Source organism: Leopardus geoffroyi, chromosome C2 (assembly GCF_018350155.1).
Source record: "Leopardus geoffroyi isolate Oge1 chromosome C2, O.geoffroyi_Oge1_pat1.0, whole genome shotgun sequence".
Classification (NCBI taxonomy): domain Eukaryota; kingdom Metazoa; phylum Chordata; class Mammalia; order Carnivora; family Felidae; genus Leopardus; species Leopardus geoffroyi.
In genome coordinates, this window is record NC_059333.1 from 9,447,265 (window position 1) to 9,465,413 (window position 18,149).

Genomic DNA, 18,149 nt, shown 5'->3' on the forward strand with positions numbered 1-18,149 from the left:
CACATACTTAAAATTTACCATTGTAACCATTTTTAAGTATACTCCAGGAATGTTAAGTACATTCATATTGTTGTGTGATGAATCTCCAGAAGTCTTTTCATCTTGTAGAACTGAAAGTCTATACCCATTAAGCAGTAACTCCTCATTCTTCACTCTTCCCTAGCCCCTAGCAACAACCTTTCTGCTTTCTGTTTCAATGATTTTTCATCAGGTGTGTAGGTTTTTTGTTAGATAGTCTTCATCAGATTCAGGAAATTTTATCTTTGCCTTGTTGGCATTATTTACAGGAAGGAATGTTAGATTTTATCAAATGTTTTTCCTGAATCTTTGAGGTGACCATGGTTTTTCTTTTCTAGTTCACGTTATTTAGTCATATTTTAAAATTTATTCTCTTTTATAATAGGACTGTGTGAGACCATTACTTCTTAAATGGTGATCTGATTACATATTGATCTTATTCTCCATTTTTTCTTTTCTCTCTTGATTAGTGAATGAGAGCTACAAGCCTGAATTTATAGAGCTTAAGAAGTGGCTGAAAGATAGAAAGTTTGAAGATACAAACTTAATACCTGCTTGTTTTCCAGGTAAGGCCTGTTATTCAAATCTCATGACTTTTTTCACATGAGAGACGTGTGGGCCCAGGTGATAGGAAAACACGTGTAGTTCTTAAAGGTGGTCTGGGGGCGCCTGGGTGGCGCAGTCGGTTAAGCGTCCGACTTCAGCCAGGTCACGATTTCGCGGTCCGTGGGTTCGAGCCCCGCATCGGGCTCTGGGTTGATGGCTCGGAGCCTGGAGCCTGTTTCCAATTCTGTGTCTCCCTCTCTCTCTGCCCCTCCCCCGTTCATTCTCTGTCTCTCTCTGTCCCAAAAATAAATAAATAAAAACGTTGAGAAAAAAAAAAAAATTAAAAAAAAAAAAAGGTGGTCTGTATTCTCTCTGGGAGCACATCTTCTGTTGTGTGTCAGGCTTCCTACTTTGTAGCTGTCATATTTATTTATCCTTCGCCTTCTTTTAAAAATAAGTTGAAGTGGCTTATGGGGAGAAGTTCCCAATGGTGAAATAATATCAAAAATTATAAAAGGAAAATGAGCATAGAAAAATAAGGTGAAGGCAGGGATAAGAATAATACATAAAAGCCCTGATTCTAAAATCTTATTGTACACCTGGGAGGTGAGCCACAAATTTGACTTGTCTTTCCAGTGGCCAGACACTTTATATGATCAACACCTGAGTCTTTGTGTTCTGTAAGGAAAATTAAATCGGTTACATGGCAGAAGTGCAGGTATTCCTGGAAGAGACCTGAAGGCAATGTCTTTGCTGGGTCTTCATAGGGAAGACATTTATGTAATGTACCTGGTGTCCTTATCATCATGCTTATGGTGGTTTCATGGGATTTTTCAAGCCATGCAGGCTGATGGGATTATTCCATAGCTCAGGTGAGTCAAAACAGTTTTCTAAGAGAAGGAGGTTCCAAACAACCAGTGGAGGTGCTCATTCTCTGGTGGTGTGGCTCGAGGAGAGGAGTCCTTAGGAAGGCCTCAGCTGGCTTGTGGCTGTGGTCCCCAAGTGTTAGAGGAGGAGCCCTCTGTGTGCCTTCTGTGTGGCCGTAGCTTTAACAGTCACCTAAGCAGAGGCCAATTAACGTAATTTTCTGAAGTTCAGGAGCTTGATGTGGAGTTTGGATTAGCATTTTCTTCTGGAACATTCTCTCATAGAAGTTGGCAGCTTGCTCTGGGTGTGTGCCTGCATACCACCAATTCCATCCAGAAGTGGGCTTGAGGTATCCGTGGAGAGGACCAAGATGCTTTTCGGAAGGATTCTCGGTCTGGTGTAGGATAGAGACTGCTGTGCCGTCAGGGCAGGTACAGCACACTTACCTTACAGAAAATTAAATCGTATGCCTCTTGAGTGCTCCTTTTGGCCACTGAGATGATTAAGTAGCCATTACATAATTTAACTTTGAGCGGATTAACTTCCTTATACATCACCAAGATAAATAATTGACCACGTGTGGGCCTGGTTGAATGAGGTGATGTGTGTAGTTATTCCCTGTGCGTCAGTTACACATGGTGACTTTGGGCTAAAATACTTGCCATTATCTGTTAGGACTACTCCTATTTAAGACGGTAAACCTTTTTTGTCAGGCTCTAACGGAATGTTGAACTTTCTGTTTTTTGTGTGTCAAGCACAAAAAATAGTAAAAGCCATGCTCTTAGATTTGACTGGATGGAGTTCTTCACAAGATGATCAAGAGGACATAGTGTCAGGCATGGACTTGTGCCTTTGGCCTGTCTATGCCTCAGATGTCTCTTTGCCTTAAGAAGGATAGGATTAAAATTACCAAGCAGGGATTGGCATATGCTTAAATGGGATGCCTGAAAATAAGTAATCTGTCTATAATTTAGAGCAGTAAAGAGTTACCGTTTTTAGTGGGAACAACTGTCTCTGGGCCCACCTCCAGATTCGTGGTCACAGAGAAGCTAAAGCAAAACGGTTTGGTAATGATCAGAGCCCACTACTTACATTTCTAGGGGCAAAGAACCTTCTGTCTTAGTCAGTTTGGGCTGCTGTAGCAAATTACCATAGACTGGGTAGCTTAAATAACAATTTCGTTCTCACAGTTCTGGGGCTGGGAAGTCCAAGATCATGGCATGGGCAGATTGAGTGTCTGGTGAGGACTGATTCCGGGTTTACAAATTGCCATCTTCGTGCTGGGCCCTCACGTGTTGGACAGCAGGGAGCTAGACAAGCTTTCTGGTCTCTTCCTACTGCTGCCATAGGCACCAAGTCCCATTCATGAGGACTCCATCCGTATGACCTAATCACTTATCGAAGGCCACACTTCCTGACGTCCTCACATTGTGGGTTGGGATTTCAACATATCTTCTCTAAATGCTTTATATATTTTTAGCTCTTAATCTGATGGGAGGGAACATTTGTGGGAGTCTGTCCAAGTGTACGAAATTCTGGGGACTTAATCTTGGTTTGTGGAGGGGCAAGGCAAGACTCCTCAGTTGCAAGCAGGATTCAGTCTTTAGACTCTCACCTGATTTGAGTACTGACCCTACTATTTCCTTTTGCCACCAAAAGCACTGGCCAATCTGGGTCTCCCAGTTAGATTTATGATTGCAGAAATTTTAAGGTGCTGGGAAGTCTGTAATAAGCTTTACTTTTATAAGATCCTAATGGCCACCTCCTACCTTGCCTTAGTAAGTGCAGGTTTCTGTGATTTGTTTTCTGCTATTGAACACTATGTTGTAGAAATACAGGCGAAGTATCTCCCAGATTTATTTCATATGCCAGGTTCTGTTCGTATATATATTTGAAGAGAAATTTCCACTTAGATTAGTATGCGGGTCTTTTAAAGGATGACCTTGTAGAAAAAAAATCCTCCCATTAGTAATTGGTTCCAGGAAGGGTTCTGGCCCACAGGGGTGATTAACTCTGCTGTGGGACATACAGAAGATATTTAAATAAGTTCTTAAAACCAAATACCGAACAGACAGTATGCTTCTGGGTGGGGTGATCAGACTTGGCAGACCCCTGATCCAGGACTTGAGGAAGAAGATCCATCCATGAAGTAGGAGCTCCTAGTAGTCCTGCAGGGATTGACCTTTGCCGAATTATAGTCCCTCCGAGTGGAGAGAAAAAGATGAGGAAGTATGAATTTGAAAAGATGAACGTTCTGGACCTCATAATAATTATAGGTCACAGTGTACCTAGGCCTGCCAGAAAAGCTGCTGTCTGACTGTTACGGGAAGGCAGCCTTTGGCTTGGAAGGGTTAATTTCTGGGTGTTGGTGCTGTTGACAGTGCAGCTGGTGAGATTACTTGCTGTGACTGCTCTGGCCAAGGCCTTGGTTCACAGGGAGGAGCTGGTCCTGGATTGCACCTGCTGAGCTCACCTGGTCAAGGAGAGTCTAATGGTTTTCGTGGTCGGGGAGGGGAGGGTGTCGTCTGCAGTCTTTGTGGGACCTGAGTGGGTTTTACTGGCCAGCCAGTCAAAGAGGTCTCAAGATCATCGCTGGAAAGCTGGTGCTGGTAGTGGGTGAAAGTGGTTGAGGGTCCAGCCTCTCAGCTTGGGTGGGCATCAAGAGTGGGCCCCCAGCACGGCTGGTAGGTCCCCGGAGAGAGGGTCCAGTTCAGAGGGTCCTGTAAGAGACACCTCAGCAGATGTGTGTAAAGTCGATTATTTTTAGGTCTTGACTCTTTGCTCGTCAAGGATTATAAATGCAAAAGGAGGTCAGGACATTTCCCAGAACAGCTTCTTGATCCTCTCTCTCCCCTGGGAGCCAAAGGATGAGAGGTGCCCAGCTTCAGCTTTATGTAATTTTGAAGTTCGATTGCATTTTTTTTATTCAAAATGATATCCCTGAGATCTTGAAGATATCATAGGATTTACCCTTTTTTTTCTTTTTGTGTCTTAGGTACAGGAAGAGGGCTGATGAGCAAAACATCCTTGCAAGTAAGAATTTCTCTTTTCCTTGACGCCTAGTATAGATTTTGCTGCTTTGTTTTTGTGGTTTAGATCAAGTGAATTAAAGATACTTCAGACACACAGCCATTTTTTACCTAATAATAGGTTTGAATATAATTGTGTCAGGATTAAGTTTGCTGCATATAAGAGACAAACCCAAAGTAACAGTGCTTAAACAAAGTGGAAGTTTATTTTGCTCTCAAGTAAGCAAGCCTGGATAGGCAGACCTGGGCACGTGTGGTGGTCCCAGGCCATTAGAGGCCCAGGCTCCTTCCAGCTCTCTGTGCACATCCTAGGGGAAGCCCTGCACCCTCAGGTCCACGGTCTAGCTCTTGGAGCTTGAGCAGCAGCATGGAGCCAGGGGGTGAGGAAGGGCAGGCTTCCTTCTTTTAAGGAAATTCCAGCCCCATTGCATCCACAGTGACTGGGTGCACAGCCCCGGCTGGCTTCGAGGGATGAGAGACGTGTCCTTTCCCTGGCACCTCCAGATACGATTGCATTAATGGCAGGAGGGGAGAAGGCACATTAGGTTGGCAGCTAGCCATCTCTGCCACAGAAAATTGTATAAAGCAGGTCATATTTTATTTTATTTATTTATTTATTTAAAAAAAATTTTTTTTTTCAACGTTTATTTATTTTTGGGACAGAGAGAGAGCATGAACGGGGGAGGGGCAGAGAGAGAGGGAGACACAGAATTGGAAACAGGCTCCAGGCTCTGAGCCATCGCCCAGAGCCCGACGCGGGGCTCGAACTCACGGACCGCGAGATCGTGACCTGGCTGAAGTCGGACGCTTAACCGACTGCGCCACCCAGGCGCCCCGCAGGTCATATTTTAAATGTGCCAGGGGAGGAAGCCACACTTATCTGAGAGGTTGTGTGTGGTATATGAGTGCCGCCTGAGGAAGCAGAGGGCAGAGCCTCGGAGCTGGTCCTAGGGTGCAGGGTGGCCTTCAGCTCAAGGCCCCCAACCCCTAGCCCCCCAGCTTGTTTCCTCACCTGGAAAACAAGGTAGATGACATAGGTGATCCCCCAGGTCCATTTTAGTTCTTTCTGTTCTATTTAAAGGACATCCAATGCACGATTTTCTGTAAGGCTAGAAGTTAATCCCTTAATTTATTTTTAGTTCCTTACTGATAAAATCCAGCTGTGTACACATGTTTGGCCTAAAGAGTGGTACCATTTAATGTATAACTCTACTATGGTACTTTTATTTTTTTTAACTTAAAAGTTTTACATTGTGGTAAAATACATATGACAAAATTTACCATTTTAGCCATTTTTAAGTGTACGGTTCAATAATATTAAGTACAGTCACATTGTTGTACGATATTTTTATTTTTTTGAGAGACAGAACAAGTGGGGGAGGGGCAGAGAGAGAGGGAGAGAGAGAATCCTAAGCAGGTTCCACGCCCAGGATGGAACCCTACTTGGGACTTGATCTCACAACCCTGGGACCATGACCTGAGCCAAAGTCAAGAGTCGGATGCTTAACTGACTGAGCCACTTAGGCAGCTCACAGTATTTGTATTTTTTGAGAGAACATATAATTGACTGTGCTCTATTTTCAGAGGAGAAATACGCCTCACGTATAAAGCAGTAAATATAGGTCATCTTTGTTTAGATTCTGAAATGATGATTGGCAGTTGCTTCACATCTGCTTTCAAATATGGCTTTTCGTTAAACTTTTTGAATATTAGGGATGTATTTTACACATAGTGAAATGCACAGATTTTAAGTGTCTAGTTTGTTAAGTGTTGATGATGATGAGATTTATTCCAGTCAAGATACAGAGCATTTTATTAAGTGGCTTTTTGAAATTGTGGGCTGTTGGAGTAGGAGGGGACTCTAGGGACCGTCCAACTTGATCTCGATTTACATATATTGAAACCAGAAATTGAACCCAGAAGATTTTTGGCTGAGACTTTTAACCAACTTAGATGCCAGTTATATTGAAAGCCAGGATCTTAATTAACATCAGCCTTCTTAATGCTTTATTTCTTCCTGGTGTCTGTTACTTGACATCTTAATTTTTCTTTCTGTATTCCTGTCTCAGTGGGAGGAAATGCAAACTACACTTTTGTGGGTAGTAAAATGCGATCCTTGTGCGGGCGGGCTGCCTTTCCTTTATCTAGTTGGCACAGGTGGTATGGAGAGTAGGCCATTGCTGGGAGCAGTCACTGGATGCACGCATCTCGCCAGATGGAATGGTTTCTGTCGTTTCCCACAGCTAGCACTGTTCCCTGGTGTAAGAAAGTGAAGGAACGATGCGATGTGAGTTGTCAAAGTGTTTCCATATGCGCTGGTGAAAGGCTGACTGCTAGTGGATGTCAGTCAAATGAGTCACCTTTGATTGTTGTTGGGTTGCGGTTCCTGCCATCGGAGCAGTCTCACCTGTATCCGCTGACCCAGGGACGTGGGAGCCAGACCGTCGGTGGGTTCTGGTGTCCGTGGTTGGGTTTTGCTGGGTTCTTAGGAGGTGATCATGGACTCAAGGACTTCACAGAACTTGTACTCACAGGTCCTTCTCAAAGCGTGGGTGTTCTAAACTTTACTTTCTTTTTGGTAAGGAGGGACAGGTGATTATTTCGTTGCCTGAGAGTTGCCTGCTCACCACGGACACAGTGATTAGAAGCTACTTAGGGGCGTACATCGCTAAGTAAGTGACCGCACACATGATTGTCTGTTCACGTGCTTATCCTCTCAAGTCCACAGCATCGGCAAATATGTCAACTAAGGCCTAGTTCGTTAGGACCACCCCTTCGTACACCTCATACATGTTTGTTCTCTGAAGTTTGTTCTTGATTCATTTTAAACTGCGTTTTTAAGGTTTTTAATAGGCTGCCTTGGATGTGGGTTTGAATCCTGACCTATTACTTACAGAAAATGAAGATAAAATGGAAGAATAGATGTAAATCATTCTGAGTACCTTGACTCCTCGTAGCCTGTTCTCCTCCATCGTAGTAGGTCTTGACAAATGTTACTCTTATTTTTACCCTTACTGTACATGGTTGAATTCTCTTTCAACTATGAAGAGCTGTCGACATTATGAGTTAGTTTTGTTTAGCAGAGAAGAGAGAAGGCCAAAAAAGGAGCTGAGAACTGTTTTCTGGCTTTTGTTATAGGGGGCCTTTGTTTTGGGGGACTTTTATGAGGACAGAGTGAGCAAGATCCTTAGCAGAAGGGGTTTCTAAATTATGAGGGTTGAAAGATTATGTTGCTTCTTAATCCAGGGTAAATTCTGGACTTTTAATCTCCTCAACATGTTTTTCTGAGGGCAAATGTATCTTTATTGACCTGAGTAGAAGCAAGGATACTCTTTGTATTAACATTTTCTGTATCATTCTGAAATTTTGAGTAGGATAATTGGCAGTGTAGAATCTGGACTGTGAGATTAATGAAAACTTTTCTAAATACATTCATGCAACATGAGATCTTTTTATTGGTAACAAATAAAAATACTGCAAGGTATAATTGGTAATAGAGTGGGTAAATTTAGGAATTAAAACGTTAGCAAATATACAATGAGTTTCTTGAATTTCTGTCTGGGTTAGTATCATGCAGTAGAGCTTTGCAGTGATAGAAATGGGTGTTTCGCTCTGCCTGGTCTAGTATGGTGGCCATTACCCACATATGGCTATTGAGTGCTTGATACGTGGCTTACATGATTGAGGAATTGAATTTTAAATTGTACGTTTAATTAAAAACACTAAAACTGAAATAGCTATAAGAACTCAGTGGTTACTGTATTGGATGGGGCGGCTCTAGATTCTTTCCACCCATTTTTTTTCCCTACCACGCTTGATACCCTTAGCCAAGTGAATTAAGTGAAACGGAGCAAAAGCTTTAAAACTGGAGAACCAAGTTGGAAGCAGAGAAGCTGTTTACAAAAAGGAATCCCTAAAAACAAAGCTGGAACTTTGGGTTAGTGAGTCAGTTGTCGCTTATCAGTGTGATTTCTTTGGGGCACTTATATCAGGGTGCAATCTGGAGAGGAAAGTTTGAGGAGGCAAGAGACCCCCTGTCGGGTGCGTCAAATAAACTCCGAGTGTAGTCACAGTTTGGCTACAGTTCCTCTGGGAGCAGAAAACACCACTGGGATATCTGTGTCTCTAGCTCCTTCCATATTTTGAATAAAAGTAATTCTTTTAATCTGCCTTTTAATAATTTAATAATTTAAATTATGTTTGGCTTCTCATTTTAACAGATGGCGGCCTCCTCCATCTCCTCTGCTGGCTCTGTGTACCTTTCTGGTTTCAGAAAAGCATGCTGGGGACAAGTCCGTCTGGAAACCTTACCTAGAGATTTTACCAAAGGCCTACACCTGCCCCGTTTGCTTGGAGCCAGAAGTGGTGAATCTTTTTCCCAAACCTTTGAGAGCAAAGGCCGAAGAGCAGAGAGCCCGTGTGCGAGAGTTCTTTTCTTCCTCCAGAGGCTTTTTCTCTTCCCTGCAGCCTCTGTTTTCCGAGGCCGTCGGGAGCATCTTTAGTTACCGTGCCCTCCTGTGGGCCTGGTGTACGGTCAACACCAGGGCCGTGTATGTGAAGCCCAGGCGGAGGCGCTGCTTTTCCGCGGAGCCAGACACCTGTGCGCTCGCCCCGTACCTGGATCTGCTGAACCACAGCCCCCGTGTGCAGGTGAGCAGTTGACGAGGGCGCACGTTCTGTTCGGACAGGAAGGATTCTGACGTGTAGAACCTGTGACTTTGAAACCATAGAGAGGGTCCCCTGGGTGGCGCAGTCGGTTAAGCGTCCGACTTCAGCCAGGTCACGATCTCGCGGTCTGTGAGTTCGAGCCCCACGTCGGGCTCTGGGCCGATGGCTCAGAGCCTGGAGCCTGTTTCTGATTCTGTGTCTCCCTCTCTCTCTGCCCCTCCCCCGTTCATGCTCTGTCTCTCTCTGTCCCAAAAATAAACAAATGTTGAAAAAAAAAAAAAAATCTTTAAAAAAAAAAAAAGAAAAAAAAAGAAACCATAGAGAGAGGTGTTGTTGGCGTTAGGTAAACCTGCCTGCCACCAGCTAATTTTCTGTCCTTTCTCCCAGCCCCGTTTTCCCTGCGTGGCATCCCTTTTTTTTTTTTTTTTTTTGCTGTGTTTTCACCCACAGCGCTCAGTGCTATGTCCCCTGGATGACCTTAACCAGCAGCCCCCCATGCTCACCTTTGGTGCAGAGTCCTCCTTCTCCTGCCAGCGTGGGGGCTGAGGTCCAGATTGCTGCCCTGTTCCCTCTCACATATAGTGGCATTGCTGTCAGCATTGACCTTTGCCACGATCACTGACTGACTTACGACCCCCTCCGTGAGCTGTGTGAGGACGGGAACTATGCCTTGTTCTGCCCTGTAACCACAGTGCTCATTGCGGGACCGGGCACCTAGTGGGCATTCGATAAACCTTTACTGAATGGATGGATATCTGGGGGGAAATGGAGTTGGGGAAATATTAAAGAAACCCTCTTTGGGAGGTAGTCCTAGATCTCGTCCCCAGCCCTTTCCCCTGTGGCACATAACGGAGATGATGATGTTTGTAGGCTTGCTGGGGTTAAGTGCCTGGCTTCGAGGGCAGAGGTAGCCACGTGTCAGCTTACCTGTAACCTGCTCAGGGTACACTTGAGATACACTGGCTGGGCCCTTGCCCATGCTGTTCTCTTCATACTCCACCCCATATGGAGAAGATCGATGGCATCTGGTTAGCCCACATGCCAGTGAGAGGAGAGCGCAGGGAGGCCTGTACTGTGCTTTCTTAGGCTGAGGCAGTCTCCTTGCCTGTCTGCTTGTTCTTTTGTAGAAATATGCGTTTCTGGCAGTATTAAGCAAAGGAGGTGGAGGTTAGATGGGTGTGTCTGTGATTGATGTCAGTGAAATCATGTTGGGGGCATGCGGTGTAATAGGATGCTGGACACAGGGACTGAGTCCTCATTGGCGTGACTTTATTTGTATTGGGCTGTTAGTGCATTTGTGCTCTAAACCAGTGATTTCACAGCCAAGTGTAGGGGCATCACAAACTACGGCCTGTGGGCATGTGGCCCCAGGCCTCTGGCAAAGCCTGAAATATTTGCCCTCTGGCCCTCTATGGAAAAAAGATGGCGGGTCCTTGGTCTAAAGAGTTGCAGCTGGCTTTTGGCCCATAACTCGAGACCATAGCCCTCATCTGTTGTGCGGCAAGCTGGCAATTTCAGCCTGTTGCTGGTCCTTGCCCTCACTGGGACTTACTGCTTAGTATGGAGGCCTCCGTGCCTGTACCCACTCCTTATTGTGGAGAGCAGGTAGGTCATCTTTTCCTTTCTCATCTATTAACTAACAGAATTGTCACAAAATCCACGTGATTGTGTCAACCGATATCCTGCTGCTCGAAGGCTGTGAATTGTAAAACCTGAAATTCTTGTGCTGCCTTGATGTCTTTGGGTCTCACAGGGCCCTCCAGAGGCTAGGCTGATTTCCCCGGCTCTCGCTGGATATGCACCCCACCCCCCGTGGTGGCCCCATCAGCTAGACTAGCGCACCCCACCTGGCCTCAACCTAACGGGTTTCACCTTCCCGCCAGCCCTTGAAACTATTCAAGCAAGCAATCACATCTTCCCATGAGAGCCAGGGGGTCACCTCTCGTTACTCCAAATCCTGCTCCCCATGGCCCCTGCTGGTCACACTGCTCCTGAGTATAGCCCCCGGTTAGCTCTGTGTGGCTGGTGTGTCCTTATTGCTGTATATGTGACTGGTAAACAGCTGTCAATCTTACCTGTCCATTGTCAGGTGTCATGTGTGCAGCCGTCCCGAGAATCCTCGGGCAGGACCCCCTCTCTTACGGAGGGGTGACGTGGAGGCAAACAAGAGGCCTCGGTGCAGGTGTGGCTTTTTCCATGGGTGGTTAAATTCAGTGATGAGTGTTTGAAAGCTGCATCTGCCGTAAATTAATACAATAACTTAATATTTTTAGTTGTATGCTTGGCTTTAAAAAAACTTAAACAATTTTCCTTTCTAGGTAGAAGCAGCATTTAATGAGGAAACTCGCTGTTATGAAATTAGAACAGCTTCAAGCTGTAGGAAACATGAAGAGGTGTTCATCTGCTATGGCCCTCATGATAATCAGCGACTGCTCCTGGAGTATGGATTCGTTTCCATCCATAATCCTCACGCTTGTGTTTATGTCTCAGAAGGTTGGAATCAACTTTGTTCTTACTAAGATGATATACCTCTTTTTTCCTCCCCATCTTGGGATATAGGTTTTTTAAGTTTTAGTAAAAATGGCAAAACCTTAACATATATACCATTTATCTTCCCTTAGATAGGGCCAGTGAAACAACAAAGCCTTCATCGATATCGAGGATAGGAAGAACTGAGAAAAGTTGTGTTGGGTTAGGTCGGACAGTAGAACAGAAGAAAAGGAAAACCGCTGAGGAAATGAATATAATATTGAAAAGATGAGAAGAAATAGAAATGTTTGTACTGAGACATTGTCACTGTCACTAAATACAGGATAGATTGGAGAGCAAAACATAAAAATTTATTTAGGCACCTACTGCGTGAGGCACTGTGGTAATCACAGGAATAAATCTTTTACATAGTCCTTATTTTGGGGTGTTTAATATCATGATGAAATCTTGATTTCATTTCTATTTTTTGAGGCCTGCTAACTAGTCATCATTGGTATTACTATTTAAAAGAAATAATTGAGCAATTAAATTTATGCTGTGGAAATTCCAAATGTAATATTAATAACAGTACATAGAAAATTGATTTCTTCCCTTCTCTTGATGCAGCAGAGAAATAGTTTTCTAGGCTATGAAGAAATATGGCCAGAGGTTTACTGAATGCATAATTTGGGATAGTTTTAAAACAAGTTCTGATGGAAATGGAAACTTTTGTTCAAGGTGAAACAACTCCATCCTGTAGGCAGAATAATAATATTATTTCTCAAAATAGAAATAAAAAAGCAAAAACTGGGCCTTGCTGGGTCTTTTAGAAAACTAGCTTTGAGATTAACCTCCTGTTATCAGAGTAGCTTTAATATTGATGACCATGAAATATTAATTTGTCAGTTTTGAACAAAGTTTACATTTTAGTTATTTTTACATTAAAAAATAAAAGCATACAAATATGAAGGGAAAATTAAAAAAATGTTCTTAATGTTTATTTTTGAGAGAGAGTGAGAGAGCGAGCAAGCTGGGGAGGGGCAGAGAGAGAGGGAGACACAGAATCCAAAGCAGGCTCCAGGCTCCAGGCTCCGAGCTGTCAGCACAGAGCCCAGTGCGGGGCTTGAACTCACAGACCACGAGATCATGACCTGTGCTGAAGTCTGACGCTTAACTGACTGAGCCACCCAGACACCCCAAAAGAGAAATTTTAAAAACAGAAAAATCAGGCATTACCCTGTTACCCCAAAAAACTTTAATTTTTGCATGTTATTGCTTATGATCACAATCACAAATATCCAATTTTGAATTGTGGCTCTTGAAACCTTTATGTTCCAAACAATTCCTCATGTTTGTACAGCTCCTGCGTTTCTGGTCAGTGTAGCTTCCCAGCATCCTGCCACTGTCCTAACGACCTGGTTTTGTGGGTTCATTGGCTTAGTGGGAACATGCGTTGAGACTGTGGATGTTTGGTCCCTTGCCCTGGAATTCTTGTAGCTTTTCAGGGGCCAAATAAAGATTCATTGACTTGGACTCCACTGGAGCTTTTCGATGTGAATTAGGTAAAACTGTTCACACATGTCTTGATTGTTGAGAAGGTAGAATAACTTTAGAAGGCGTGCATGTCTGTCGAATGACACCCTAAATTTCATTCTGATCTTTTTATTTTATATAGATATACTTGTTAAATATCTTCCATCAACAGATAAACAGATGTACAAGAAGATTTCCATTTTAAAGGATCATGACTTTATAGAGTGAGTGTTTCTCAAAATTACTCCTTCAGGAAACTTTGATGAGAAAATGGAGGGTAGGGTTTCTGTAGGTCTGAGATACCTCCTGACTTGTTCCAGTTGACAGGTAGGTATTTGCTGAGCATTTACTATGTGTACTAAATCGTGTTTGATGCGGGCACAGGAGAGTGTAAGATACTTTTCAAGAAGATTATTTGGGAATATAAGATACAGAGTTGAAGTATTAAATGATCGAACCAAAAGAAAGCCCTGTTTATATCGGTTGGGAGACCGACGTGCCTTCAGCACGTGGTCAGGTGGGATGGCATCGGGCTGCCGCAGGCCTCGCTGGTCCTCAGTCACCCTGCGGCGTGCTGCAGGCATTCAGGGAGCAGGGCTAGCGGGGGCGGCTAGGTGATTCCACGCCAAGTGGGATACACAGGGTTCGAGGCTCTCCTTTCAGATTTTCTCCTGTAAATGAAACCAAGTTTGAAATGATCCAGTAGCAGTGTGAGAGCAGTCTGGCTGTGGTGGTTGCCATTTGTCTGATGCCCCGGGGTGATGCACATTCTTCACCTTTCATCTCTGGGGCCTGTGGCATGTGACCTCTTGCTCTGGCCAGGCTCAGCTCCTTATCACAATCTGTTGGAAGGTTGTTTTTTACCTTTTTTTTTTTTTTTTAAAGAAAGAGTTTTGTGGGGTTTTTTTGTTTTGTTTTGTTTTGACTCTGGCTTTCTTCTTATGTATTTGAGGACTTAGTTTTCTCTTTTACTATTGTGACCAAGATGCCATACAAAATGTTACATAATGTTCAGCCCCTTCAGAAAATGTTTGGCTCTTCAGCCATTGCCACGGTGTCATGAGGTGCTGAAATGACAGGTGTGTCATTGTTTGTTCTTATGCTTTAGAAATTTGACATTTGGATGGGATGGACCATCTTGGAGGTTACTCACAGCGCTTAAGTTGTTATGTCTGGAAGCTGAAGAATTGTAAGTTTCACGTGTGTCGGTCATGAGCAGTACTTAAACCTGGACATAACCCAGGGGCTTCTTTTAGCTTAAGTTCAAACAGTCAGCCTGGGAGGAGGAAGATATGCCATTGTGTACTGGGTGGCTTATTCTTTATGGAACTTGCCCGTGTGGTGAGTGTTTCACTTCTAAGTTTTTGCCATTTCTGGAATTCTGGTTTTGGAGTCATAATCAGAGTACGTGGCCCTGAGAACTTTTTATTCTCCGGTATTTTTCCCTGGTGACCTGCATTGTTTAGAGGAAATATTTTTAAAAAAATGCATCGTCACTGTTCATGGGGAAGCCTCTTGAGTACCGAGTTTTCCCCTGGGGACAAATCGCTTCTTGGGGAGCTATATCCTCCCCGGGGGCAGATCCAGACCCCTGCTAAAGGAGAGGCCTTTCCATGGGGGAGACAGGTAGAGGAGCCCCCGGTGTAGACACACGTCCTGGTTCGGCTCCTTAACATTACCTTCAGGCTGCCAGTCCCTCCCCCAGCATGGAAAGGACTGTCCGCTTATATGGCTGCGTGTTGCCTGGTCCAGGCAGCTCCTTCAGCCCAGGTCCACTACTTGGCAAGAGCTGAGGTGAGAGAAACCACTTGAAGAGAGGACTTGCTGAAGATGGTGACCCGGTCCTTGAGCAGTTGGGAGGACTAAATGAATTGATGCGTAGAGATAACCCTTAGCATTGTGCCTCGAAGTAGCTGGTACTCATTCAATGGCAGCTGTTAAGATATGGCTTACCTCTTTTTCTGCAGGGACTCAGGAAGAAAACTTACTCCCCGGTGTCAACAGCAGAAAGAGTTGTGTTCATTCTCAGCAGATGGGGTGTTTTTATTTTACAGTCATTGTGGATTCTGTGTCTGATACGTTTCTTTCTCTTTATTGTTTGCTAGAAAACTCAGAAGCCAGTCTGTGGTTCCTTCAAATGTGTAGCATTTTAAGGCATGCAGTGTATCCTGGTTGTATCTTCTCCTTCTTCCTTAATATTCCTTTGTCTTGTTTTCCTGTCCATTCATCTCACCTGTTTCATCTCCTGTGTGCTCATGTTAAGGGTCTTTAAGTCCTTCTTGGAAAAAGGTATAAGTCCTTAGGCCCATACCTCAAATTAAATAAAACAACAGGCTGTTTCCCAAAGGTCACCCTTGGACCGCTTTTCCTCCCTTTGACTTACTCCTGATGGTCTGGAGTGGTGTGGCAGAAGAAGTCCAAGGCCGGGATTCTGCCGGCTCTGTGTTTGCATGCTGTTTCTACCTCTCCTGAGCTTTGTCACTTAGGGTGGGTTCTTTACTGTTCCCAATTCTCAGTTTCTTTGTGTCTAACGTGGGGGTAATAATGCTTTCTTTGCTAGGTAATTGTGAAGATTCAATTAGATGATTGTTTTATATGAAACACTGTGCCTAGCATCTAGTGAATATATGGAAAAGCATATAGCATATCTTCCTTCCTTCCTTCCTTCCTTCCTTCCTTCCATCCATCCATCCATCCATCCATCCTTCCTACTTTCCTTGAAAACTTAGCTACTCCTGAGGTTTCAGTTGTAATCTCTAAAGCTCAAGACCTTTAAGACTTTATTCCCTGTGTGGGTTGCCAGGTGTTCTGAATTTCTAAGTGACTTGTGTGTACTTCAACTCTGATGTGACACTTGTCACCTTACTTTTCCCTTCCTAAGCCATTCCACTTCAGATTCTCTGCATCCAGAATCTTCTTCCTCCACTCTCTTCCTCTCTGCTTAGTGCTGCTTTCTAGCATGTAGTTTTGGCTCTGCCGCCTTCTGGTTCAGATCTTGCTGTGGCTCCCTCTTGCTTACTCTGAAGCACTTATGTTCCTCTGCCTGCAGAAAGTTGACCCCACTTGCCCCCTCAACCCCTTTTCCTACATATATTTGGATTATAAAATGGGAATGACCTGTGTGTACAGGAAGGCTTCATCGTAGATTCCTCCTTCCATCTTGAGAGCATTTTACTTTGTGAAACATGTTCTGTCCAGTTTACCATAGTTTAGGAAAGTCACTTGAAGAGAAGGAAAATTCTTCTACCTTTTTCCTTAGTCCTTCGTCCTTTTGGCTGGAACTCACCTTCCTGTTCTGTCATCTGCTCTGTTTCCGTGGCTGGTGGACATGACTCCACTTAACTACGTGCCAGACACAGGATTGCGATGACAACACAGTTCAGTGCCTGCCCTCAAAAGAGCGGCAGTTGCCACGATTCTTATTCTCGCTTGTTCCTCCTTCTTGCTTCTATACCTTGTCTGCTTCAACACAGGAGCTGCATGTGGGGGGAGGTTAGGGAATCTGTGGGGGGAGGTTAGGGAGGTTAGTGAGTTTTATTATGCTTCTAGAAAAACAGGAGAAGAGTTTGTGTGTTGTGTTGAGGTGTAAAAGCCTTCTTTACTTTTTGAGAGCCTGCTGACATTATGTTACTGAACAATTTGGTTCTAGTACATGCTGGAAAAAAATACTTCTTGGAGACATCATTTCAGATACAAATGAGAAGAGAAGTTTGGACATAGCCCGGGAAATATGCCATTATTTCATAGAGGAGACCAATGCAGTGCTTCAAAAGGTATGCTTCTAGAATATCGCATTCTTCTGCTAAAGAAGTGTTTTGATTAAGAAGTCACCTATTTTGTACTTGTTGTTACACCTTATTCGGGCATTGTTTGATGCTTAAATAGATGAAAACTGGTGTAATTTCTGGGGTTTTTTTGACCGTTAGCATTGTGTTTATATTGGATAAATTTTCAAGTACTCTTTTTTTAAAAAATATTTTTATTTAGCAAATGTTTTAATTAAATGAGAAATCAACTCATTTTAATGAAAACATTACTGGGATTGAAAGATAATTTTAATGAATCTTCAAGACCTTATGCTAGGTGAAATAAACTAGAATACAAAAGACACATACTGTGTGATTCCACTTATATGAGTTATGTAGAATGGGCAAATTCAGAGTCTACATAAAGTAGAGTAGAGGTTACCAGGGGCTGGGGAGTTAGTGTTAACAGGGTACAGAATTTCCGTTAGAGACGATGGAAAACTTGTGGGGTGGGTGGTGGCGATGCTCACATAACATTGTGAGTGTACCTAGTACCATTGAAGTATACACTGAAAAGTGGTCAGAATGGTCACTTTCATGTTTATGTATATTTTACTGCAAGAAAAAAATAATTTTAAAATGCTTTCCAGGTTTCTCATATGAAAGATGAAGAAGTGGCTTCGGTAAACCAACTAACTTTGGTAGAAACATTGTGGACAGAAGAGCTAAAGATTCTGCAGGCCTCTGCTCTGATTCTAAACAGTTTGCAAACACCTTTTAGGTAACTTCACCTAATGCGTTTGATCACCTCCTGTGGTGGGTGTGACTTCGTAACCAGTTTTCAAGGTTTATTTTGTATAGAATCATTTACAGTCATCGAGTGGTTTCTATTAAACCATTGTATACTTCTCTTGTTCCTTCTGCCTTTCTTTGTTTGTGGGATGGAGCGGTGGCCGCTTCTCAACGATGCAGGACATCTGCAGGGGGCAGGGCAGGTTCTGAGGATTCTAGAGTGTAAGTGATAATGGATGTGTCATCCTCCCAGCACCTCAAAAAATATTCTCAAAACAGACCCCAGTTTTGCAGAAAGAAGTGGGAGGAAAGCACTGCTCTGTAAGGAGAGAGGGGGCCTGAGGGGCTCTGTGTGTGGCCTTTCCCTGGGTGTCCCACTTCCCCGCTGACTCAGCAGCTGTAAAAGGGCAAGACGTCTCGTGCTTTTATTCTGCTCTGATACTTTGGTTTAGAGATGTGCTGGTGGTGGGTGGCTTTGGGT

The 18,149-nt window shown here is 43.8% G+C and overlaps 1 protein-coding gene across 2 annotated transcripts in view; it reads left to right on the top strand.

Moving 5' to 3' along the window:
• Window positions 1-17,785, top strand: part of SETD4 (SET domain containing 4) — a 30,798-nt gene extending 13,013 nt beyond the window's left edge. For both annotated transcript variants that reach the window (XM_045501434.1, XM_045501433.1), the window contains exons 3-11: window positions 489-584; window positions 4,427-4,464; window positions 7,044-7,132; window positions 8,681-9,110; window positions 11,447-11,621; window positions 13,273-13,354; window positions 14,239-14,319; window positions 16,780-16,903; window positions 17,527-17,785. In XM_045501434.1, coding sequence (XP_045357390.1) covers window positions 489-584; window positions 4,427-4,464; window positions 7,044-7,132; window positions 8,681-9,110; window positions 11,447-11,621; window positions 13,273-13,354; window positions 14,239-14,319; window positions 16,780-16,903; window positions 17,527-17,661 — 1,250 coding nt within the window. In that variant the 3' untranslated portion in view covers window positions 17,662-17,785. The remainder of the gene's footprint in view (window positions 1-488; window positions 585-4,426; window positions 4,465-7,043; window positions 7,133-8,680; window positions 9,111-11,446; window positions 11,622-13,272; window positions 13,355-14,238; window positions 14,320-16,779; window positions 16,904-17,526) is intronic.
• The last annotated feature ends 364 nt before the right edge of the window (window positions 17,786-18,149 follow it).